Source organism: Penicillium chermesinum (genome assembly GCF_028974085.1).
Source record: "Penicillium chermesinum strain IBT 19713 chromosome Unknown utg000008l:1.0-1752722.0:1.0-1753981.0, whole genome shotgun sequence".
Taxonomy (NCBI): domain Eukaryota; kingdom Fungi; phylum Ascomycota; class Eurotiomycetes; order Eurotiales; family Aspergillaceae; genus Penicillium; species Penicillium chermesinum.
Genome location: NW_026695318.1, coordinates 1,608,447 through 1,632,332, shown reverse-complemented (window position 1 = coordinate 1,632,332; position 23,886 = coordinate 1,608,447). Strand labels below are relative to the sequence as shown.

At 52.5% G+C, this 23,886-nt stretch overlaps 11 protein-coding genes across 11 annotated transcripts; 3 read left to right on the top strand and 8 right to left on the bottom strand.

Moving 5' to 3' along the window:
- Window positions 1–175: 175 nt before the first annotated feature.
- N7468_010423 (putative cell surface protein) lies at window positions 176–781 on the bottom strand (the record flags this gene model as incomplete). Its single annotated transcript, XM_058479718.1, has 1 exon — window positions 176–781. The coding sequence occupies one exon, from the start codon at window positions 779–781 to the stop codon at window positions 176–178; it is 606 nt and encodes a 201-aa protein (XP_058326286.1).
- A 545-nt stretch (window positions 782–1,326) lies between these two features.
- Window positions 1,327–2,205, bottom strand: N7468_010422 (class I SAM-dependent methyltransferase; the record flags this gene model as incomplete). Its single annotated transcript, XM_058479717.1, has 3 exons — window positions 1,327–1,878; window positions 1,943–2,114; window positions 2,171–2,205. The coding sequence occupies 3 exons, from the start codon at window positions 2,203–2,205 to the stop codon at window positions 1,327–1,329; spliced, it is 759 nt and encodes a 252-aa protein (XP_058326285.1).
- A 677-nt stretch (window positions 2,206–2,882) lies between these two features.
- N7468_010421 (proteasome regulatory particle lid subunit RPN9) lies at window positions 2,883–4,216 on the top strand (the record flags this gene model as incomplete). Its single annotated transcript, XM_058479716.1, has 3 exons — window positions 2,883–3,150; window positions 3,211–3,470; window positions 3,575–4,216. 3 exons carry the CDS (start codon window positions 2,883–2,885, stop codon window positions 4,214–4,216), a joined length of 1,170 nt encoding a protein of 389 aa, XP_058326284.1.
- A 139-nt stretch (window positions 4,217–4,355) lies between these two features.
- Window positions 4,356–6,574, bottom strand: N7468_010420 (GPI-anchored transamidase subunit GAA1; the record flags this gene model as incomplete). The annotated part of the gene is made up of 4 exons (XM_058479715.1): window positions 4,356–4,844; window positions 4,909–5,768; window positions 5,846–6,439; window positions 6,562–6,574. The coding sequence occupies 4 exons, from the start codon at window positions 6,572–6,574 to the stop codon at window positions 4,356–4,358; spliced, it is 1,956 nt and encodes a 651-aa protein (XP_058326283.1).
- Window positions 6,575–6,946: 372 nt separating this feature from the next.
- rbd2 (rhomboid protease family protein RBD2) lies at window positions 6,947–8,089 on the bottom strand (the record flags this gene model as incomplete). The annotated part of the gene is made up of 6 exons (XM_058479714.1): window positions 6,947–7,173; window positions 7,231–7,352; window positions 7,409–7,474; window positions 7,537–7,618; window positions 7,686–7,823; window positions 7,897–8,089. The coding sequence occupies 6 exons, from the start codon at window positions 8,087–8,089 to the stop codon at window positions 6,947–6,949; spliced, it is 828 nt and encodes a 275-aa protein (XP_058326282.1).
- A 901-nt stretch (window positions 8,090–8,990) lies between these two features.
- On the bottom strand, window positions 8,991–9,901 carry N7468_010418 (dienelactone hydrolase family protein; the record flags this gene model as incomplete). The annotated part of the gene is made up of 4 exons (XM_058479713.1): window positions 8,991–9,193; window positions 9,249–9,366; window positions 9,430–9,758; window positions 9,826–9,901. 4 exons carry the CDS (start codon window positions 9,899–9,901, stop codon window positions 8,991–8,993), a joined length of 726 nt encoding a protein of 241 aa, XP_058326281.1.
- Window positions 9,902–10,771: 870 nt separating this feature from the next.
- Window positions 10,772–12,745, bottom strand: N7468_010417 (Ytp1 family protein; the record flags this gene model as incomplete). Its single annotated transcript, XM_058479712.1, has 4 exons — window positions 10,772–10,945; window positions 11,002–11,373; window positions 11,442–12,388; window positions 12,484–12,745. 4 exons carry the CDS (start codon window positions 12,743–12,745, stop codon window positions 10,772–10,774), a joined length of 1,755 nt encoding a protein of 584 aa, XP_058326280.1.
- A 4,036-nt stretch (window positions 12,746–16,781) lies between these two features.
- Window positions 16,782–17,445, top strand: N7468_010416 (40S ribosomal protein uS14; the record flags this gene model as incomplete). Its single annotated transcript, XM_058479711.1, has 5 exons — window positions 16,782–16,819; window positions 16,873–16,896; window positions 17,073–17,115; window positions 17,195–17,251; window positions 17,299–17,445. 5 exons carry the CDS (start codon window positions 16,782–16,784, stop codon window positions 17,443–17,445), a joined length of 309 nt encoding a protein of 102 aa, XP_058326279.1.
- Window positions 17,446–18,020: 575 nt separating this feature from the next.
- N7468_010415 (uncharacterized protein) lies at window positions 18,021–19,851 on the bottom strand (the record flags this gene model as incomplete). Its single annotated transcript, XM_058479710.1, has 7 exons — window positions 18,021–18,137; window positions 18,194–18,403; window positions 18,456–18,890; window positions 18,952–19,277; window positions 19,338–19,445; window positions 19,499–19,729; window positions 19,782–19,851. 7 exons carry the CDS (start codon window positions 19,849–19,851, stop codon window positions 18,021–18,023), a joined length of 1,497 nt encoding a protein of 498 aa, XP_058326278.1.
- A 697-nt stretch (window positions 19,852–20,548) lies between these two features.
- On the bottom strand, window positions 20,549–21,381 carry N7468_010414 (DASH complex subunit DAM1; the record flags this gene model as incomplete). The annotated part of the gene is made up of 4 exons (XM_058479709.1): window positions 20,549–20,768; window positions 20,834–20,885; window positions 20,942–20,993; window positions 21,067–21,381. 4 exons carry the CDS (start codon window positions 21,379–21,381, stop codon window positions 20,549–20,551), a joined length of 639 nt encoding a protein of 212 aa, XP_058326277.1.
- Window positions 21,382–21,946: 565 nt separating this feature from the next.
- Window positions 21,947–23,769, top strand: N7468_010413 (CRAL-TRIO domain-containing protein; the record flags this gene model as incomplete). Its single annotated transcript, XM_058479708.1, has 3 exons — window positions 21,947–23,014; window positions 23,072–23,113; window positions 23,194–23,769. 3 exons carry the CDS (start codon window positions 21,947–21,949, stop codon window positions 23,767–23,769), a joined length of 1,686 nt encoding a protein of 561 aa, XP_058326276.1.
- Window positions 23,770–23,886: the final 117 nt, after the last annotated feature.

Sequence of the window (23,886 nt, the reverse complement as noted above, 5' to 3'; positions counted from 1 at the left end):
TTCAGAGAAAGACGATGGGAAATGCATAGTGCGACGGGGTTCAGCAACATTGACACGCTCGTGAATCTCGGACCGTGACTCAAGGGCCATGCTTGCCAACCCGTCTGGCTGATGAAGGAGCGTATAATCTGACCATGAATAACCACACGCAAAGGGCCTATCGAGCTCACGGCCATCAGATCAACGCGCCGATCGCCATAGCGATCATGGCCAGAGCTCCGGGGGCCTCAAGACCGGACGCAACGTTGTTTGTGGCAGTGCTTGCTGGTGTTGAAACAGTAGAATTTCCAGCAGAACTGGAGGTGGTCGACGAGACCGTGGTCGACAAGACCGTGGTCGACAAGACCGTGGTCGACAAGACCGTGGGCGACGTAGTTGGCGCTGGAGTGACAGTATTCGCCGTGGGTGTCGAAGAGGACGCAGAAGAGGATGCAGTAGCGGATGTCGCGTCGGAGGTCGAGGAGATTTCTGACGTAGTGGCCGACGCAGTGGCTGCAGTCGCCCTCATCTTGCCACTGGGTCCATATCCAGGCAGGTAGCTGGGGGTGAGGGTCGCGGTGCCTGAATATTCGGGGCAGCCTGGCTGGTCGGTCTTGGGAGGCGCACGACCACCCCCACAGTCAGGGAAATCGCAGATTTCACCCGATCCTGGCACGTACCAGATCAGGCTGGCTTCGTCCCACTGGTTGACAGTGAGCGAAGACACACATCCGCTCAGGTCTGTTCTGGCGGCGGAGAGGCCCGAGAGAGCGAGAGTGACAGCAAACAGAAAGAACTTCATGGTGAGAAAGGCAAAGGCGGAATAAACGAGCGACTGGGGTGGTGAGTCTGCACTTGCGACTGCTGGTTTCTTAAATCCCAAGAGCCTCAAGCCCCAGGGCCGAACGCCGAAATGACCATCTCCACCGATCCACTTTGGCGCCGTTAGTCTTGGAAATTCCTCCACGGGCCCTCGTGGCACTTGGTGTGATTCGTTGACGCCCACTTTATCGGCTAAACTAACCATCTCGCACCGCAGCCGGACCCCTGATTGTGGAACATCCTGGGGATGTGATTTAAATGCTCTCCAATGATTCAGGGCGTGGGACTAACTCCAGAGGATTCTTGTCAGGTAACCGACACTTCACGTATCAGCATCCGAGATAGCAAAGACCCGATCTCGCGATGGCTGCCGGGAATGTCGAACTCGTTCGACCGACTTTTCTACGAAATCATCCTGGCGAAATGGAAAATACTAGCCGAGCAATTCAATGAATGTACTAACAGAATACTATCTCAAGCGTGGCCTCGTCCGCGAAGACTCTGGATGGGTTACCCAGAAGCGACTCATGCACGTTTGGCTTTGGCCATGAAGGCTGTCATCGATACGGTTTGCCCGTCCATCGTAAACTCGAGGGGCTTCTCCAAAGCCAGATATTCTGGGCTTTCGAAACCGGCCTCACGGAAGAGTTTTGCCATGTCCTCTTGCACAAACCCGTGTGTTTGGATCGTGGCAGACGCCTCTTTAAACTCCTTAAAGGGACTTTCGGGTTTACGGCTGCCTTGGTCTTCACCGTGCGGACCGTGATGGTGGTGCTGAGGGCTTGAATGACCCATGATATCAATGATAAAGCAGACGCCGCCCTGCTTCACCCGTTGCCCAAGTTTCTGCAAGGCTTGACCGGGAAATTCAAAGTGATGAAGGGCCATGCTGATAATGAGCAAATCCACATCCTTCCAGGCTGCGGAATCAGTGGATGGCGGCTCGCTAATCAGATCAGCTTGGTAACCTATCATTTTGGACGAGAGCCCAGCAGCATGCGCATTGGAGTTGTATCTAGCCACCATATTCGGGGAGAGGTCAATCCCGATGACCTTCGACAAGTATGGCGCGAGGGTCTTCCGCGGCCATTAGCACCTGTACATGAAGACTTCCCGTGCTTCTGTAAAACAGCACACTCACCATAGAAATATAGCCTGGGCCAGCTGCGTAATCCAGCGCGCGGATCTCCTGGCCCTGCCCAGCAGCAGTATCTGTCCATCGGTCGCTGATCCAGTGACGGCGTTGAATAGTCTGCTCGGAGAGTGTTTGAATTACACCCGCAAACCGATCGTCGTACATGGAAGCCTGTTTGCTTTGGAGTCGTTAGTGGGTGTATTCTGAACGCACACGAGGTGATGGTCTTCTTACTCAAAGTACGTCCTATTGGCCTCTGTGAACGTCATGTTGGGCATGTCTAGAGCTTGCGAATCGGCAGTCAAGTGGGCGAAGTGGGCGCTCAAGTAGTGATCTTCGAGACAGTCCGGGAACTTGGATACAGAGGACGGTCGTCGTCGGATGGAAACCTCTAATTATATAGTTCTGGGCTCGGAGACATCTCGGAGACTTCCTCTCGCACGTCTCGAGGGCGGACGCTTGATTCAGGTTAGCCAAGTTCGGAGACATTTGGAAACGCACTTCAAGGGCGAATGCTTTGAGTAGGTTAGTAACAAATATGTCTCCGGACGCCCAGCTACACAATGCGTGCTTCATACTCAATATATGGTTTGCCAAGGATCTCCCTCCCACATGAACATGTAAGCCATGAATCGAGGCCTCCACTACGCGAACGAGCATAAGCTGAATGCAGTCGATATTCAAACCGCAAGCATCATTCCCAGGTGGTAACGATCTCTAGCTGTCACGTCGATTGTTCGACTGGCAGCCTGATTTACAGGGCAACTGGCGATGTGAGCTTCCTTCACCGCCCGGAAGCTCTCCGCCCAAGACATCATCGGCCGCATCTCATCTCAGTCATCGTCTCTTTCTCTATTGGATTCCATCCCTCGTTCCTTCTCCTTCCTCTCTTCATTCTCATCCCTCTCCCTTCCCTCGGGGCACTCACTGTAACAGTCCCTCCACCATGGAGTCGTCCCAGATCCCAGACTTCCTCGCCGAGCAGCAAGCAAATGGCACCCCGGAGGCGCAAACCTACTTTCTCAAATTCGAAGACTTTTGGGAGCGCAAGTTATGGCATCAGCTCACCGACGCATTGGTGGAGTTTTTCAAGCTACCGGAGAGCGCTCCTCAGCGATTAGCCATCTTCAAGAACTTTGTGCTCAGCTTCGCCGACCGGATCAACCAGCTCAAATTCGTGTCCTTGGGCTTGATGGCATCTACAGAGTGTGCAGGTACGACCTCTTCCATGAAGGCCTCTCCTGGGTAAAAACGCGCGACATCTGGAATTGAAGCTAATTATCTCATGCCGCCGACAGATGACAAAGAGCGACTAGCCTTCCTCACATCCCTCGCCGCCAAGGTGGATAAACCCGATTCACAAGATGCCTATGTCTACGCGCTAGCCGATGTGGCAAATGTCAAGCTGCGGCTGCCGGATTTTGATGGGGCACAGAAGGACCTGGCATCCTGCCAGCGAGTACTGGACTCGTTTGATTCGGTTGAGACCGTTGTGCATGCATCTTTCTACAAAGTGAATGCCGACTACTATCATGTACGTTGCTCAGCGTCGCTTCTTTTTTTTCAGAGTCAGAAATCGACGATTAGGATCGTGAACGTGACGTGGATGAGTATTCTCCAGACTAACCATTCTCCTAGGCTCAACAAGAATTCGCCTCCTTCTACAAAAATGCCCCTCTTTACCTCGCATGTATCAACCTCGAAGACCTGTCAGAGACAGAACGCCTCTCGCGGGCCTACAACCTGAGCATTGCGGCTCTTGTCTCCGACTCGATCTATAACTTTGGCGAGCTCCTATTGCACCCCATCCTGGATACGTTGACCCCGACCCCACACAACTGGCTGCGTGAGCTACTCTTCGCCTTCAACCGTGGTGACTTGGCGGCATACGATGTCCTTGCGGGTAATATCTCCAAGAACAAGATGCTAGCGTCCCACCGGATGTTCTTGTACCAAAAGATCTCCCTCTCGGCGCTGACGGAGATGGTGTTTCGCCGCCCACCACACGACCGTTCTCTCGCCTTTGCCGCCATTTCCTCCGAAACCAAGGTGCAGCCTAACGAGATCGAGCATTTGGTCATGAAGGCCCTGTCGCTCGGCTTGTTGCGGGGATCCATTGACCAGGTGGCTCAGGTGGCTCAGATTCACTGGGTACAGCCCAAGGTTCTGGATATGAAGCAGATTGAGGGCATGCGCAACCGGCTGAAAGACTGGGATGCCGGTGTGAATCAATTGGGTCACTGGATTGAGGGCGTTGGAAAGGATGTCTGGGCTGCATGATCCCCCCCTGCTCGGTAGCCACTTTTTATCTATAATGAAACGAACCAAGTGGATTTGATTTATGCTTTGGAACTAAAAGAGAAGGGAAAACAGTAAATCACGATGGTAACACCTTAAATTCTTTTCTATTGTGACGAGGTTAGAAGACGGATGATCCCAACAGAACACACCCAATTAGCCATGCAGGCCACCATACACACCACACCACCACCTGCGTCCACATTCCCCATACATCCCACCCAAACGCGGCCTGCGTCAGCACAGTCTCCACAGACACGCCAAAGTACCAACACGCACCGAGGAGAATGGTGGGCGGGGACAGCAGGTTCAACAAAACAAGGCCGAAGACGGCAAGTCCATAGCGGAGCGGCGCTGACAGGCCTTGAAGACGGCCGATGAAGCTGAGTGGCGCACAAAGGAGACCGATGATAAAAGACAAAGAGAAATTGAGCGTGGCCAACGTAGAAAGACACAGTCCGAGGAGCAGCAATGAAAACGACTTGATGAGCAAGTACTGCTGCGGAACGATCGGTGAAAACAACCCCAATCCGTTAGATAGTAGAGCAGCCAGGACCAACGGAAGTACGACGTCCACCACAACAAAAGTGTAGGTCACCGAGGTGAAGAACTAAAGGAGCAGAGTCAGTATAAAGCTTACGGGTGGGCTGGAACAGCTGCATGGACACACATACCTGATGAGAAAGGGTATTCAAGGTCCAGAGGGGGACAAGACCGAGCAGGTGGAGTCCAGTGACCAGCGTCAACGGCAGAGCGAGCAGGCGTTCCACCACAGGAGGTCCGCTGATGCGAGCTGTCTGTTCAGTCTTTTCGGTCACAGGCGCTGGGTTCTGTTCCTTCTGGGGCGTGCGAGGCTCACTGGGCGCAGAACGAAGATGGTATCCGGTGCGCATCCACAGAGCAATAGCCATGATGGTAAAGTTCCCAGCGATCAACATAGCACTAGGCAGATACGTGCCTATGCTCACGAATCGTTGCGATTCCATGAGAAGGTAGAAGAAAAAGCTCTGGTGGAGGTGCTCCAGCAGGTTGTTCAAGCTGCGGCAGAGGCTCTCGATCGTCCGGCCCAATGCCATCTCATCTTCCCAGCCCTGGCCCTTAGGCTGGAGAGTGATGGCATCGATGTGGTAAGGCATAAAGCTACTGTGAGCCCCAGTTGCATATCCAAGTCCTTGCTTGGCCATTCCCCGCAAGATAGTTTGCAGACGGGCCTCATAGCTGTCATTGTGATCCCACATTTCTTGCAGGTTGGCTCCAATCCCCATCTGGCCACTTGCGATGGCAACCGCCGTATTGAATAGATCCAGATTGGGCAATTGACCATTGACACCATCGTAGACAATATGGAGGCTGTGAAACCGGTGCTCAAAGGGGTACTCAATGACGACTGCTCCTTGCAGCGCGCCACTTTTCAATGGGAGTGGTTGCACGGATGCTGGATGGAGATCATGGTAGGCGTCAACCCATGCCTGGGTCCCGGATTTGCTATCGGGGGTGAAAAGGAAAATGATGTCTTTAGACCACAACGACCATCCTACATGGCAAGACGGCTGTTAGCTGTTGTTCTGAGGTATCATAGCTCCGCAGACACATTGCGGATAGCACACTTACGCCTGAAGTATCGTGCCAATGTCAATGCCAAAGTGACACCATTGAGGTTCAATTCATCATCCGCAGTTCTCCATGCAGCGACCAATACAATTGCCTCGGTTGCATCGCCCCGAGGAGCGTGAATAATGCCATACACATTTTCCCCCTGATGGGTGATACCAGCGGAGGTATACTCGTATTTCTGTGTCGCCACTTTGAGACCCGCAACCTGCAGAATCGAGCGCAATTTTTTCGGATATTCTGTAGACATATTAGCCACATCTACCATATATGCCATTCTCGAGTCCTGCTGTTCAACGTACGTTGGATTCAAAGTCGTATCCTCTCTCCTAGCCGGAGGCTCGGCCCCTTCGTTCAGCAGACCCTCAATCTCTCGTTTATAGCCCCGGAAGATATTTTGCTCGCTGCCGGTGAAATAGGCGTGAACCTGGCCTGGCAACAGGGCATTTTCGGAGATATATGTGCGACGGGAGTATTCGTTCAAGGGGAGGAGAAGTAGCCAAACAACGCCGACGACGATGCACACAAGCGACACTAGGTTTGGGAGGCGCAAGAAGAGGAGATCCGGTTTGTTCCGCAGGTCGCGGATCGCAGCTAGAATCATGATTAGATCATTACAGCTTGGAAAGGCCAGGCACCGTGTCAAGGTAATGTGTCCTTGCAAGGGCGGAGCTGTTGCGGAGAGGACACGGAGCGACATCCAGATCAACACTTACATTTCAACGCCATTCTTTGCAGACCATGGATACGGCCGTTCCTTCTACCGTCTGGCACCCGAACAATTAACTTGAGAGACTTTGGCGAAGCCCGCAGAAGAGAACTTCAGACACGGTAGATGCGCGATGTTTATGGAGGAATTATTACGCCGGGCGGGACGGACCAGCCCCGCAGATTCGATGCGATCTAATCTCGCTATATAAAACAGTCAAACATCCTTGTGCACAATCCCAAATGCTTTGTCGTTCAGACCCAGGTTTTCTTTCCCATCTTATCATGATAGCTCGCGTCCCCAATACTAAATAGAAATTATGGCAAAATATACAGGGAAATTGAAGTGAAGAATCAACGCGGTCTTTCAGGTCTTTGAGCTCTTTCGGGGCCCTATGCGGCGCCCCCAAGTCGCTGAGAGGTCCCGAGGTAGTTCATGGGAACCTGATTCCCGTTGCCTGCTGCTGCGCCAGCAGAGGTGGGCAAGAGCCCGTAGCGCCCGAAGGTTTTCTGGTCGACGGACACATAATGAGGCAGACGGCCCAAAAGATTGAGCTTGCCCTCGATCCACCGAAGGACCTTCTCTGGTGGAACAAAGACCTTGAGATACCCGAGGCCAACTGGTTGAATTAGCTACAAGGACCTCGGATATCCGGAAGGGGGGAATAGAAACTCACATAGATAGCCCACGGCGATAGCACATAGGTGGCCCAGGAAGCTGACATTGGACACCAGGATGGATAGCACAGCGCAGGCAAGCAATGGAGAGGTCCAGGTAGGGATTTTATACGGACCCAGACTAAGGGACGTGTCAGTGATATAAACCTGCATGATGATGGCATCTGCTTCACCTACCTGAAGTGAGGGTTTGACTTATAAGTTCGGATGGCCTCCGAGCCCAGAAGTAAGAAAACCCAGACACTACAGCGCATAAGTCAGAACAGGGCTGTATTGGGGGGCATATCCAAGATCCCTTCTCTCACCTTGCTCCGATGACTGGTGTGTTCCAATGGAGGATACCTTTCTCGATCAGGAGATAAAGACCGGCAGGGAAAGTTGAAAGCGCTATACGAGAAGACAGGTTATCAATATGCCCGCGCATCACTCAAGGATCCAAAGGTGCCGGACTCACGTCCAACAAACAAGGCAACGGCAGTCAGAGTACCATGCTCAGCCTCGAACCGTTCCAGAAGCGGCGTCAATGCCAATGTATTAATAAGGGCATGGAAAAATCCAGTGTGGATGATCGGATAGGTGTTGAGGCGATACACTGAAGAACAAGCGGAGAGTTAGCGATCTCTGATCAGGATCTCGTCCGAGTCTCTTCACGGCGAGATACGTACTGGACCCAAGGTTGATCTCATCGGGAGTGAGGGAGCCCCATTGCACCACGCTCCAAAGAGTTTGCAATTCTAACAGCCAGAAAGCAACGATAACCAGCAGTACCAGCCGAGTGAACAAGGGTAACCGCATCAGATATGATCGAACCCGCGACGGGTTGAAGGGCAGCGGCGGTAATGCAGCTGGCGTAGCCATCTTGATTATGGATTGGCGAAGGTCGCGCACAAACTGCCTGCGACACGACTACTGTTACTGGAAGAGATCAGCCTTCAATGGGCGTTCGGAAGGATCGGGGGGGTCTTGAAGGCAGAGCGACCGAAGAAGGGGCAGGAAGTATGACCGCGAGGCTTAGAAGCGGGCAAGACCGAAAGAAGGAGAGAAAGAGGGCTCCTGACAAAAGAATCGGAGTGGAGCGAGGGATGAACGCCGCGGAGACGAAAGGGAAGGATCTACGGCACGCGATCTGGTCGCCAGAAGTCGGGGAACAACGCGACACGTGAGGAGTGGATTTGCCCGACCCCCAGTACTCCCAATCCAGGGGCTGCCCGGCGCAATTTCTGAAAATGCAGGAACCACAGGGAGACTGAGAGGAATGCAGAGGCAAATTCAGCTGGTTGTGGAAATTGTAGGACAATAAATGCTGAACAAAAGGGGCTCAAGATGGCATTGGTCGACCATGAGCCGGAGACTTTTGAACGTTCGCCCGCCTGATCGACCGACAATAGAGGCCAATATAATCCCTTCGACTCTGATCTGTGGTGCCAGTATTTACATCTCGAGACTCTCAACTTGCTTGTCCAATTCGAATCAAGGGTCTTACCTTGGATATTGCGTCGTGCTTATGCCTGCAAAGCAGCAGGGTCTAGGTGTGCTCACTAATGGGACTGCCTCCTATTACTCTAGAGATTGCGGTGAAAGCTCTCTGGATACAACTGCTCTTAATGATATTCCAAGATTTCATTACTCATAATCTAGCTGTCTGCACTTTGGGATCATTTCTACGCTCGTATCAGCATAGAATTCTATACACCAGATCACCCGGGGGCTGCAGATCTAACCAACCACGCCTCTCAGTGTGGGGATATATTGAATTGGCTTACAGATGGTGGTCAAACCACGCAACAGCCTGGGCATGGGCCTGCTCCTTAGCCCACTTAAATTGAAGGTTGCTCAGATCACCGCGGACACCGAATCCGTGAGAAACGCCACTATACAGGTTGATCTGCCAGTGCTGGCCGGTCTTGATCAGAGCAGCTTCCGACTCGTGACGAAGCTCAGGGGGGGAGACAGGGTCAATTTCTAGACTCCCAAGTTAGACACAGTCTCTCCTTGCACGCCTTATGGGACCACTTACCGGCAGCAGCGATCGAGAGGGGTCCCTCAATGGCAGAAACGTCCTCGATGGTGAAGAAAGAAGGGTGGGCGTAGTAGCCGACGTCAATCTTACCCTTCCTCAAGAACCGGTTGACGTACTATAAATGGCTGGTCAATATTGATGCAACACGGAATCCTAGCCTCTCAAATAAACCACGAACCTTAGCACCGAAACAGTAGCCCACAGCACCGATGCGCTTCACCCCGAGAGTCTCACGGAGGTATTTGATCATGGTGGTGAGGATGGGGTCGATGACATCGGGCTGGTAGTTGACGATCCAAGAGCCGAGGTCAAACTTGCCGGCATCCATGGCCTCCGCAGGGACTGGGTTACCATTGAACAGGTCCGGGAGAACGGTCAAGTAGCCCTGGTTGGCAAATTCATCGGCCAGCAGCTTGTTGTTGTTGAAGTGCCCAAAGACATCGGAGATGAAGAGAATAGCATGCTCAGGGTTCTTGTTCTTCTTTGGGGTAGCAAAGTAGGTGGCGACTGCCAACATATGAATTGGTCAGCTTTCAATTGGTCTTTTACAATATGGCTCACGTCCGCAACTCACTTCCGTTGGCGTCCTTGATCTCGCCGACAGGAGTACCCTCGTGCTTGAAGCCAGAAGTACAGCAGGGAGAAGCCATGATGAACTCGTCCAGGTGAGGGGTAACGAAGTTGAGGTGGTAGGTGGGGGGCAGCGGGAAGGGTAAGAACTTTTTTTTTTCTGGGAACGTTTAATCTAGCGTGCAAGGTGCTTTAATAGATACGAGGTCACTGGGGAAGATCTTTGATTTGAAAGCCCCAATCAATTCCAAGTTGAGGAATCTTCTATGACCTAACGGACCCACCTACTGTACGATTCGGCGGATGAAGCACGACTAATCACTGGTGCCGACAGAATCCCTGTTGGAGAATCGGAGAAGGGCCCTGAGCGGCTACAGGATACCATCGCCCCATTCAGAGGCACAGAGTAGACACAGTAGACAGGCCAATGGGATATTGCAGAGACTCGCACGAATGACGCTGAACCGTCTCATGGAGGGGGGAAGTAGTCTTGCCGGTACGCACTCCCGCACAGTTCGGAGTTTACAGCCGCCATGGACGATAACTCCGAAAACTTCTCCCGCATCCGGCTGCTCCGACGAAGGTTCACGAAGGTCGGACGTCCGAACCAGTCGCCTACTTGTCGTTCTTCAGATACTTGGGTCAACGTAATTTCAAAAAAGGGGTGGATTATTCTCAGGGTCTAAAGCAAGACCCTCACATAAATACAGCATCATTAGTACCATTAGTACGTGAAATCATTCCAACAATCCAAGAAAACAGCCATCGCAAATCATTTCCATAATCCCAGGACAGGATCATGGCCTCTCAGGGTATAAGCGGAGAGAAAGGTCAATGAATCCAGTCCCGTCAAAGGGTAGAGACACCCCCCATTAAACATCCGTGGGCAAAGACAAATATCGCGTACGTGTAATGGGGTATCAAAAAGCAGAACAGAAGGAGATTAAGACTCAAGGGAACCGGTAGGTCAGTTGCGGGCGATGCTCGCGCTTGACAGCCCAAGCTTTGAGCGCGATAGCAAGGACCTCCAGAGCCATGATAAACGCCGTAAAGCCCATTCCCACGGTGAAGGTGAACATCGCATCCAGTTCATAGTATTCCATAGCTTCAATTACATTACGTGTCTGTCCCTCTAGTCAGTCTCCAGGGAGTCTCATCCGGGGGAACTTCCAAAACTTACGCTTAGCATGAAAATGAGTCCTCCGGCGATCAAACAGAACGAGGAGACGATCTCGGTGGGAGGGCGTGCCGGGAGATACGAAGTGGGAGGGCGGAGGAACACCAACACATAAGTCATTCCACGAGCCAACGCGAACCCAACCAACATGTTGCCCCACTGCTTATGGACCATGGTCGATGTCATGCTCGTCTGGTGGTGGGAGCCCATCATCATTCCCAGCAACAAGATGATCAGGGCCGGCATCGGGTTGAGAGGGACGCGTTGGGTCGGGGGCGCCTGCCAGCTTTCGTCGCGGGTGCCGTGGGCGGGCGTACGGAGGACGGTGTGGTTAAGGGCATCACGAATGCGTGCCGACTCGAAAAGCATGCCAGCCTAAAACAATTAGTCAATCTGATTCCTCTCAACCCGTCAAAACCGGCAGGGGGAAGCCCAATACATACCAGACCACCTCCAAGGAACATGACGGAGATCGAAACATGCTCGAGATCGGTGGCGGACCAAGCGCCACCCCAGCTGGACAGATGCTCGAGGAACACATTGGTGATTCCATACAAGAAGATGACGAGGGACTCGACAAACTCCCCGGATGGGACCCTGGCTTTCCAGCCCTCGACGATAGGCGCAGAAGGCTTCTTGTTCCATGCCCAGCCAAGATCCGCCCAGCAGCCAACGAAGCGGCCCAGGGTCAAAATTCCGTACCAGAAAAAGATCCCACCCTTAATGAAGTGTGCCAATCCATTAAAGATTTCGCGGTTTCGCATGATGCCTCCGTAGGTCACAGCTCCTGTGGCAATGGCGATAAATCCGAACGGCAGGATGATACGATCAATAACATTGTATACAACGCTGAAGATTCGGAGCACTCGGTTCGAAACCATGCCGGGAATGCGCCGAGATAGGAAGTGATCCATGAAAACCGTTGGAAACCAACTGCGGGGGAGAGCTGGCTGAGGAATGGGATCCTCCGGCTTCTCGAATCCATCAAAGCCCTCCGGCTCTACGGGAGAGCCCGGGCTGTGAATAGAGGAACCGGGCTCAGTGCCCTGCCCACTATCGCGAGACCAGCGGTATTCATGTAGCGGGCCGCATGGGTACGCGTTCTCATGATCGTCCGTGGCAACAGGCAAGAAAGTCGCATGCTCGTACGACGGCGCAGCGGACGTAGACTCGCCGCGCCCAGCGTACGTGGTGATCAAACCCAGTACGATCTGGGTGCCGATTACCCAGGTTGCAATCCAGCCAATCTTGTGGTGCGCGTTATTCTCGTACAGATCCGGTGTCTGACTGTTGTAGATAATGCCAAAGAGCAACCCGACAACGTTAACGATCATAAACAAGAATTGCGACGGAATCGCAAGCCGCGAACGCGCGACGCTAAGCATGACCGCTATTAAAAGTTAGTCGATCGCCCCGGATGATTCAAGCCTGAGGTGAAAAGAAATTTTGTTTCTCCGGAACTTGAACTTGTTTAAAAACACTTACCAGCTGGAAGAACGAAACACCAACCGAGGATCATCAGCGCGACATGCGCCATGATGGTGCTAGAGTGTTTGCCGTAGGCGAAATAGCTCATGGGCCCATTAGTTTCGGAGCTCGGGGACGATGTAGTCGTAGGCACCGAGCTGCTTGGACTCGCGTGCATATCCATGTCCATGTCCATGTCCATTGGCTCGTCGCCGTGCGCAATCGCCGCCGAGGCGAGGAAGAGCGTCGCAAAAGCGACTTGGGTCACAACGGATCGCATTGTTGTCGCCTTCCCCGTCGCAAGCTTGCCAGCTAGGTGATTTCGAAGCTACGAGGTATGAACAGCTCTAGTCGGAGCTCCGGGTTCTAGAGCTGCTGCCAATAGTGACGTAACGCCGGAAATGCAGCTCGAGAACCTGCACGCTTTGTACTCCGGGGTTCTTCTGTCCTCAATCCTCCACAGATCAAAGCGAGGAGTTGTCGCCAGTCCGAAGCTAATTCTGGCCAGAGATTTGAACGGTGGTTGGGGACGCTGACAGCTGAGACGCGAAGATAGTAGGGCTGACAAGCAAGTATACGGGGGGGGCAGAATATAAAAGAGCTGCGGCAGGTCCGAGCGTGAGCAAATTAATCAGGAAATAAGGAACGGAAGGCCGGGTTTATGACGTTACTGAGAGCTATATTCTCCTATGGAAAATTCGGAAAGCTACCTTTACAAGAAAAGGAAAAGAACAAAAAAAAAAAGGCCCAAAAAAAAAGGCCCAAATCCAGATCCAAGGCCTATTTCCACTTAGACGGCAGTGCGTGGGCATAAGGCCTTCGGAATCCCAGCAGGCGAGGCGCTGATTGGGCCCAACTTGGGGGGTCTGGAGATATCACCCCTTTGTGCCGATTCATGATTCATCCCGCACTGCTTCCCAAACCTTGTCCGAGCTGGCCAAGGGTGCATGTGTCATGGTCACTCTTCCTCCGGCAGAGTCCAGCTGGGATTTCCTGCAGCTAATAGCTCCAAGGGGTCTACTCCTCCCCCCCCCCCTCGTTCCTTCTGCACCTTACGACTGCTCGCAACCCCGCCCATACACGATCGCTTCTTGCGGTCAAACGGTCATTCAGACGACCATAGAAAAAAGAGAATCATCCCATATCAATCATCGCGCGACCAGGCCATTACTCACGGAAGTACCCACCCAAAAAAAAAAAAATTAGTATTGAATATCGACCGGGATTAGCGCGACTAGTGGGTTCTGGGCGATTCTTCGATCTATGACCAATCAAGTGGACACGAAGCAAACCGAAGGGAAAGGAGGCCGGATGAGTCGGGTAAGCTCGTCAGAAGGTGCACGCACCAGTACCTGGATCGGGGGTTGACTTCATCCATCGAGGCGCCGGAACTAGTTGGCAAGTGGATCCCCAGAAGCTCCGCACATGGACTACAGGAATTTGGGCTATATCCAACAAAAAAAAAAAAAAGAAAAGAAAAAGAAGGAAAAACTCATATTGCGGAGGTCCAGTGCGGACAAGACGGGATTGTATACCATAAATCCGAGCCAGATCTCTCCCCAGTTAGGAGGTCGCTTTCTAGACTTGGGGTTTCACCGCTCCGAGATACATAGTTCCATGAACAGACCAATCTTCGCTGCCTAAATTCCCCCAGAGTCACTCATGTGGAGTATGCCGCTGCCAAGGCAAGAAATCAGGGCATCTACTCCGTACGGAGTAATGCAATGAGAAACAGGCCACAGGTTCCTTCCCCATCGCATGATCCTATAGCGATCTGCATGAGACGGGAGACGGGAAAACCCAGGCCTGTCAGCAGAGGGCTTTTTGTCGGACCCCGGCACCAGCCTCCTGGAACATCCCTGCTCCGGCCTTCGCTCTCTGCTTCATCCGAGCCGCGCCGTTGGGTGGGGAACCCACGGGATTTGAGGCTTCTGACATGAGCTCAGATGCTTTGGGGAATTTCCACTAGTATCCGATCGCTGTGCTTTAGAGTCAGCCCTGAACCGTACGCAGCGTAGAACCTCGCCTTCTAAGCTCGGAGTCGTACAAGCCCTGGAGCTCTGGAGTTCTTGAGATCAGCCAACCACTTAGCCACACGATAAGGTTCTGGACTGAACCCACCATGCTGGAGCTGCCGATTCAAGGCACAAAAGACCATGTGCTCTCAGATCCCTACTAATCTGGATGGTTCCATGGCTCCAGGGGTGGCTGTCAAACATGAAGTTGCATTACTCCGTACTCAGCTCAGCACGACAATGTGGTGCAAGACACTAAAGAGCCCAGAATGCGTCGAGTCACATGTGACGACGGAAAACTCCCTCTCGCCGCGCCTCCTCCACAGAACCATGTGGTTTATCTGGCTGTGGCTCAACCAACAACGCGTATACGGAATAAGTGGCGCAAATATGCAGGTCCCCTTTTCCTGGCGCGACGGGCCAGGCCAAGTGTCGCAGCTTCAAGTCTTGTTTTCGACAATGCTAGCCCTTCAATAGCGGGGTGTCCTTTAGATCCGATCTTCTGAAAGGTGGCCCCGTCTTGCAAAATGTCCAGTCGTTGGGGATGCAGCTGTCGCGAGAGAGCTGCTCTACTAAATGAGTAGAATGCTCCCGAGCCGATACATCCGAGGATCGGAGTTAGGAGGCGCGTGGGTCGATAATTTTAAAGGACCACGATTTAGTATGGCACGGGGGCTCGTTCACTAGGCAAGATTCTAAAAGTATAGAGGGCAAAGGCCGCCTAAAAGCCTGATGATCTTCGCTTGGTCTGATTGGCCTGGGTCCATCGAGCGAGCTCTGACTATCCGCCGCCTTCCGGCAAACGCGACGCACGCACACGCACCCCCCGTTCCGCTCACCTGCCGCTGAGTAAGGGCCTTGTTCTCTTCAAAGTTCTTTTTTTTTCTTTTTTTTCTTTTTTGCGCGAGGGGACTTCCTCCGCATCTCTTGATTTAAGACGTACGATTTATACTCGTATACAGAGGAGTCGCGGGCTTCCGAGCACTTGTCGCCTCTAGGCAGATCATACGAGCATTTAGCGAAGCGATCGGGGGCTTTTGTAGAAATCAGACGGTGTGACAAGCTGCAGCGCCCTGTATTAGGCTACCACACGGGTGGCTGGCGTCCTACGATTCCAAGGTTGAGATGCAAATGCCGAGTGGGGAGAGCATAGCTGCGTATGTGCATTGTAGCCTGATGGCTGCCATGGTTAATGGTATCCTTACAACTTGCTTATTCTCTCTTGTTCCCACTGATCCCCATGTCGGAGACGGCTTCATCCCCTCTCTGTGTGGTAATTCCTGTATGACTTTGCGCATGCATATAGCGCCAATGCTACTCTGTGCCGTTCGTGAAAGGATCGACAGATCGGCATAACTACTTGACTGGCTTGGCAGACCCTGCTTGATCCGAGCGCGCGGAGCATAAATCCTGTCGAGGAGATAGATGCCCGCCCATCGGCCCAATAAGTTTGGACTGGTGTAATGTTCCGCGGAGTACGGAGTAAGGATGCTGATGATAGTCGTGCGCATGAAAAATGCGGAGATGACGTGCCACGCTCCTTGCGGCTTGCCATATCCCACATGATTGACCATCTACCAGCAGCTCCGGACCGGCGGATACAGATATGGAACCACAGAGCAATGTAGAAATGACCTAAGGACGGAGTAACGCAGGACGGAGTAACGCGGGGCGAGTTTCACATCAGACGTGGAATCTGAGATTGATGACTAGTACCCAGGGTCTTTGAGCCGCTGACGTACTGAAAATGAAACCCCACTATAGTCAATTGACCAACCAGTCCCCTTTGCGATGCTAAAGGCTATACATTGATGCGTCGTCTGGGTTGATTGAAGCACCTTTCAAGAAAAGAGCGACAAGTGCACTTTGTTTCATATTTCTCGCTTGGAATGTATGACTTGGGAAGTTTGTCCATATTAGAAAGATGGTATCCATGATCCTTGCGCTTGGAACCCATTGAGCTTGAACTTTGTTGACTGTATGTGACAGTAGGGAGTTTAGTATTAAAGTCTGTCCTCATACTCCAGGGTGCCTTCTTGTCCTGAAACCATGCACGCTGGATACTCGATCAGTTCATGCGTATCCGGTCCAGCTGCTAATTATTATCACGTGATTAAATCACGTGCACCTTCCCCTACGGGCTAGTGCTAAATTGCGAAAATCAAGCGAGCTGGTCTGTGCACCCACACCGGGGCAGCACACACTATTTTCTAACCCTATCGATCATCTTCAGTCCTTCAACTGCGCCAACGACCCTCTCCGTCAACCACCCCTCAAACCTCCCTCCGACAACATCTCAAGATGACTCACGAGTCCGTTTGGTACAGCCGCCCCCGCAAGTAAGTCCAATCCTTCTACCCCGATGGCCTGACGGCCGCTAACGAGACAACAGGTACGGCAAGGGCTCTCGTTCTTGGTATGCTCCTCCATCATAACCCACGCCCCATTTACCCTCGAAGAAAGCGAACACGAGATCGTCTGCGAAAGGAACTGGAGCGGATGGGAATGTGTGCATTTGCAGGCGGAAAATGAGGGACCACAAAACCATTCGAGATGGAACATGATGGCTAATCTTTGCTCGCTTGTTTTCAGCCGTGTTTGCAACCACACCGCTGGTCTCATCCGCAAGTACGGTGTATGTTGATTCCCCCTGCACAGCGACTAGCTGGTGAACCCAAGTCGTTCGACCTCAGAACTAATGTATCACTTCGCAGATGGACATCTGCCGTCAGTGCTTCCGTGAGAAGTCCTCCGACATCGGTTTCCACAAGGTTCGTTACCCTACTCTACCCTATCATACCTACCTCGCCTTATTCAGCGACCCAATCCTCGGAAACAACTCGTCGCAGTAGAAGGTACGGCGACCCTTCAGGGCATGACTGACGAGCTGCACAGTACCGCTAAGCAAATCAAAAACGTGTCCACCTGTGAATTCCTCCTCGATTCATTCGCGTCTACATACTAGAACTACCTGGCGTTCGGTCATCTTCATCGCCCGGGTAGGAGAATGCAATCGCGTCCACTTTCCTTCGCGTGGCGCCTCCATTAAAAAAGTGGTTGTTGGTCTGTTCTGGAGGCAGGATATTTTGCTCGCAACTCGGATGGTGCAGGAGGGATCAAAGATGTTGTGCGAAAGGAGTTTTGTTTGAAAAAGGAGGATGTTATGTGAACCCTCATCCTATTTTCTTACCCAATATCAATGACGGATTTAACTTCACCTGGGGCTCTACGGTTGACTTGTCGACGTTTCGCGCCTTTACCTATTTCCGTGCCTAGCTGGGCTTCAACGGGCTCTCATGCCTTCGTAGCTTCATTTTCCTCATAACTTTGTGCCTGTGTCTGGAACGGGTGCCAAAGTAGATATAGGGACTATGCGACACTGCTGAGTAATTTTGCGCAGTCTTTGGCCAAGCGGACAGATCTATCGAATGTGGACTGACTCGAAAGAGGGTGTCGTACTAGATACCAATGTCAAGTTTGCTCTGAACCTATTAATTTACAATGCGCCCCGCAGAATCTATTGTTGGGATTACGTCTTGGTCACGAGCTCTTCTCTCTTTCAATCGAACGAATCCCGTAGAACAGCAAGTAAGCATCTTGGCGTAGGACATCGGCGACACTCGCAACGGTAACTTTGTTGTCATCCATGAGGACCCACTAAATCGGTCCATTATCAGTATTCTGCCTCAGCAGTGCGAAGCGTTTTCACATACCTTGTCGCCGGCTACACGGGTGTAGGCGAAGTAGTGACCGGAGTCCATGGTTCCTTGGTGGACCACGACGGTGGAAAGATCGTAGATATAGCGAGATGTGTCTACCCGCTCTTTGTCTTTCTTGACAGTATATGGGAGCATATTGAGGGTCAAAGGAAAGTCGATGTGGCCGTTCACCTTCTCTGAAGAAGTCGAGTTGTGTTCATAGCGCTGGAAAGCATGTTAGGACAAATTTGCTTGAGACAGGAGACCGATGACGAACCTTGAGTTGCATGCAAAGAATGGCAGGAAGTCGGTGGATTTGCAGTCGCTTGGACGCTCTCTGAGGGGTATTGCCACATTTCTCACAGTGATAAGCGGCGTCGGCGTGCAAGTCCTCGACAGCAGTGAAGCTTTCAAGGCAGCCGACCAACGTTGCATTGGACAGGGAAGTCGCAGATCGAGCACCCAGCTTCCGTTTCTTATTCTGCAACTGAACATCGAGACTGAGATCCGCCATAGGATCGTATGTATGTGTGGTTTTCCCGCATTTGTGACACATGACACTACTGCGCAACTCACCATAGAAGGTTTTGTGGAAAAAGCACTGGCATTTTTCCTCGTAGCTCTCACTGTGTCCTGGCGTGGAAGCGTGGAGCGCATTCACGAGAAATTGAAAATATTCATGAGCATCCTGTTGGCGGTGGCCAGCCATTTCCTGTACGTGAAATCAGCACGATATTCCTTGCGGCTATCTGGAACTCTCTGAAGCCACTTACCCGGGATGCGTCCCAGCCATGGTAGAGAAGGGTAGCGGCAGAAACTGCCTCTGTCTTTTCTCCGCTGTTGAAGTCCATGAAAACCTCAGCGGCAGCGCAGGCCATACAAAAGCTACGCTCACAGGTATGGATATCATGGCCCCCCGCGAGGAAGTAAGCATTCAAGGATGGGTCATGGAGTAAGGCTTGGAGAATGACGGCTTGGTAACAAGTCTGGCCCATATTCCACACGCCACGAGCACCCCGACGGGAGCAAGGATTCTTGTTGGCGTTGTTCTTCACATAAGCATCGGACGCTGCATCCGGTACCCATTTTGCTTTGCCATCTAAGTCTTGGTCAGGAGTGGGCAAGCCGGGGGTATAGGACTGAAAATCGGGGAACATACAATCTGCCTCATATTTGGCCATTGGACCAGCGAGTCTTTCTAGGCCATGGTCGTAGACAAAGTCGGCACATGACTCGCAGAAGACATATCGATTACGAGATTCCAAATCTATCCCAAAGATATTAGTCTCTCAAGAGACAAGTTATCTGATCCTGACCTACAGAAAACATGACCGGTTGATTTGGTATGCGCCCGTCTCTCTGTACTCAGGCAGATTTCAGAACAGGTCAAACAGTGATATTTCGGTTTCAGAGAGGAGACAGTCCGGAGTCCCGTTGTTTGGACGGCCACGGCCTCTGGCTTGGTGTATGGGGCCAAAGACTCGTATTGGGAACAAAAGCTCCGCTTGAATTGGTCCGCATTTGAACCGCCCAACACCGCGGCGAGATGTTCTGGAGCAGGATTATTTCTCTGTCGCGATCAAAAGGAAGGACCCATACATACCACAGCCATAAGAAGCCTCCGAGAGGAGCTGGACGGACTCCAGGCTGGCCACGGTTGTTAAAGACGTCATGGCAGCCAAATAAGGGGAATCAGGCTAAATGGTTGAGGGAACAGGGGTATTGAGGGTCGAAAGGAAGGATGAGTAGAAGGTTCCAGCCTTCTATGCAGGAAGAACACGGAGGAATGTAAGACCAGCGCTTGGCCGAAGGCTGGGTAAGGTTGGAAAGGATGCAATTGAGTCTTAAATCCCTCTGGACACTGGCAGCATTTCACAAGTATAAACACAAATTGGGAGAGCGGATTGTCGTGAATGCCAGAGGCGGGACTCTATACCAGTGAACGGAGTGACCGAGGGGATCCGACCCGATTCAGCCTAGAGGGTTGCCGCTCGATGTAGGCGTGACAGTCCTCAGGGATTGGTTGCAAACCCACTGACTGTTGAGCGAACACGAACTCCTCGAGTTTTGCAGGGCAATCCAAGAACCCCAGAATCTCCAAGTGGAGGACAAAGCGATTTGCCATTCGGTCCTTTTTCTGGCGAGCCCGATTTTGCCGATCAATCGCGTTCTCCGCCTGCGGCAGCCGCATCAACTACGCTACAAGGACTTGCGCACTTCTTTGTCTGCTTCATTTCGTTTCATGTTCGTAATAATTACAGTGTCCTTCGAGCCAGCTCGGTTCCCAGTTATGATCCCCACAGCATTCACAGTTCACAGCTAACGCTATTCGCGGTGACCCGGGCCACCATCTGTCGCCACAATTGCAGCTCATTTCATCCCGCGGCCCCGGGGCAAAGCGCTGGGTCGAGCACGGCCACTTGCACTTGCAGTGCCTCTCGTCGCATATCGGCTATACACTGTGCCGCGGGAGGTCCCTCGAGTACTCCCTCGAGCAATACCTCGAGTTGTACCGCGACTGTTGTATCTCGGAGTGGGCTTCGAAGAGACGGTACTTGGGGGGTGCTCAACAAACGATGTGTCGGTGGTCCTGGGAGGAACAGTTAGCCTCCGACGCGAATGTCCCAGGTTGAGTAAAATCAAGCAGCAACGTACAAGAATGTCATCTCCCCATCATCGGCAGCTCGAATAGGTTCAGGGTCCACTTCTGTAGCGTGCGACGTCAGTCAACGATGTCATGGTTCCTGATTATCTGGGCCATACCGTCCTGCTCCTCGGCCTGTTTGGCTCTTCGGAATGAATCTGCAATCGGGGCCTATAAGAAGGGAGCAATACATTAGCCGCGAGAACCATAAATCGTAAATGCAATTGTATCTCGGCATTGATACCTCTGGAAAGTCAACGCAGAATGCGTTCATGTTCAGACCGTACAGAAAGCTGGCAAAGCTCTCGCTAAATCGCGTCAGACTCTCATGCATGATCTGCAGGTGCATGAAATTGGCCTCCAGATCAGCCATGGAATCAGCCAACTCTGCGAATTGTGGTTCTAAAGCGTTGATGGCGGGTTGTGTGTACCCCGCGTTGCCGATACTGCCTCCATAGCCATGGGCCTCGCGCAGCGAGGAGCGAGAGCTGGGCCGCAATGGCGTAGTTGGGCGCGACGAAGGACGAGGGCGCGAGGACGATCGCTGCGAGGCGTCCATTGTTCCAGGTCCTGTGGATGTACGAAGCTGAGACTCGCCTTGTTTACGCGCGGGAAGGCGGTGGGCAAGTCCCGGACAAAAATTATGGAAAGCGACTTTTTGGGCACCAAATTGGATCGACAGTGAACGGGTTACTGCGTGTGCAACGACTGTGTGGATCTGCAACTGGCCGGATCGAGTTGTCTTTGGGATGATAACTCATATTGTTCATCCTGCTTTGCATACTCTGGTACAGTACTCGTCCCAACCTATTAGATTGATTGTAGCCTCTAAGTACGCTAGTACTCTTGCTTCGTCCTCCCAACGCCAGACCTCCTGCTGCAAGATAGCATGATCATCGTAGCTCGATGGACTTTAGAAATCAGCAGGTCCTTCCTCTAGCAATCTCCAATCCATGTGGCTGGAGCTCGCGTGAGGACTTCCCCACACTGATGATTTCGGATCGTCCTCGGTTCCCTGATTTGGCGTGAATCCACTTTTTATCGACTGCGACTCGCGCCTTGGTCTCAGTCGACGGCCTCACCGTGTTCCCCATCCCATCCTTATCTCTGAAGACAGTCGCCACATGCGGGCTCGTTCAATCTTGCGCCGTCTCGAGTCACCGGCTAGCGTCTTCTCCCGCCCACAGATCGGACCCTGCGGCATTCGACCCCAGTTCCCTCTACCGCGCCCAATCTCCACACGCCCGCAGCCAAGCGAGTCCTCTTCTTTCTGGATTACTATCACTCTCCTGGCCATTGGAGGCGGCGCCTGTCTCCATCAATCTCTCTCCCCCTCTGCCGATCCTCTCCCCTCGTCCCGACCACCACAGCAGGAGCCGTTCCTCGGTATCATTGATACGCTCCGCACCATGCCCATCGAACCCGCCCCGGGTACCGTCGGAACCCTGACCCCCGAGCAGGAGGCCAAGCTGCAGGAGTTCTGGGTCTTGACTCTGAAGGTGTTTGGCGTCAACATCGAGACCCTCGAGGCCGAGGCCAAGAGCAGCGCCAGCAACGCCGCCGCAGCCCCGCCCGCAGATAAGAAGAAGTCCGCCAAACGAGGATGGGGTCTATTCCGTTCCACGGGAGATGAGAAAAGCGAGACTTCGAGCACATCTCAGGCGAGTGAGATCACATCAGGCCTCGCCTCGATTAGCATCACCGATGGCGACGACAAGTACGGACAATCCAAGGAGTTCCAGCAGGCGCTAGAGGACATGTCACCGGAAGAGATCAGAACCGCCTTCTGGAATATGGTCAAGCACGACAACCCCGACGCGCTGCTTCTGCGATTCCTGCGTGCGCGGAAATGGGATGTCAAGAAGGCACTGATCATGCTCATTTCTACCATGCGCTGGCGTCTTCAAGACGTGCACGTTGACGATGACATCATGGCCAATGGCGAGGCCCTGGCTTTGAAGCAGTCCAAGTCATCTGATCCCACCGAGAAGAAGAAGGGCGACGAGTTTCTTCACCAGCTGCGCATGGGCAAGAGCTTCCTCCACGGTGTGGACCGGTTGGGTCGGCCTATCTGTGTGGTACGCGTGCGTCTGCATCGAGCCAGTGAGCAAGATCCCGAATCCCTCGAGCGATTCACGGTCTATACAATTGAGACGGCCCGGCTGCTGCTGGCTCCACCGGTGGAAACAGCGGTAGGTTCTCGTCTTATGTCTCTTTTTGCGCTAAAGCCTTCATGCTAACTATCTCAGACTATTATTTTTGATATGACCGACTTTTCTCTTCAGAACATGGTATATCACCTCTTCTTTTCTTTTTTATTCTTTTGTCAATTGTTCTGGTTGCAAACGGAGACACTAATCTTATCTGTTAGGACTACACGCCCGTCAAGTTCATGATCAAGTGTTTCGAGGCCAACTACCCCGAATCATTAGGAACGGTCTTGATCCACAAAGCGCCCTGGGTGTTTTCCAGCATTTGGAGCATCATCAAGGGGTGGCTAGATCCCGTCGTTGCTGCGAAGATTCATTTCACCAAGAACCGGGAAGATTTGGAAGCCTTCATTCCCCCCGACCGCATTACGAAGGAACTCGACGGGGACGAGAACTGGGAGTATAAATACCTAGAAATCGAGGAGGGAGAGAATAGTAAAATGGAAGACACCGAGACTCGCGACAAGCTGCTTGCCGAGCGCCAGGCTCTCGCGAAGGAGATCCAGGATATCACGATTGAATGGATCCGAGCCAGCTTCAAGAAGGAGCCTGAGGCGATCTCCGCTGCAAAGGAGAAACGCCAGACCTTGGTGGAGCAGCTGCGCAAGCAGTACTGGGTGCTGGACCCGTACATTCGAGCTCGCTCGCTCTATGATCGACTCAACATCGTGCAGGGCGAGGGCAAGATTGAATTCTACCCAGGCGCTGATAAGGCTGACAAGGCTGACAAGGCCTAGAGTGCTGCACTGCCCGCTTCCGGGCTTCGGTGTCTGTATAGCCTGTTTGTTTGGGGCGCTATTGTAATACTGGGAAATGTGCTAGACGGTATGGAATTGATGTTGGGATGCTTTTAT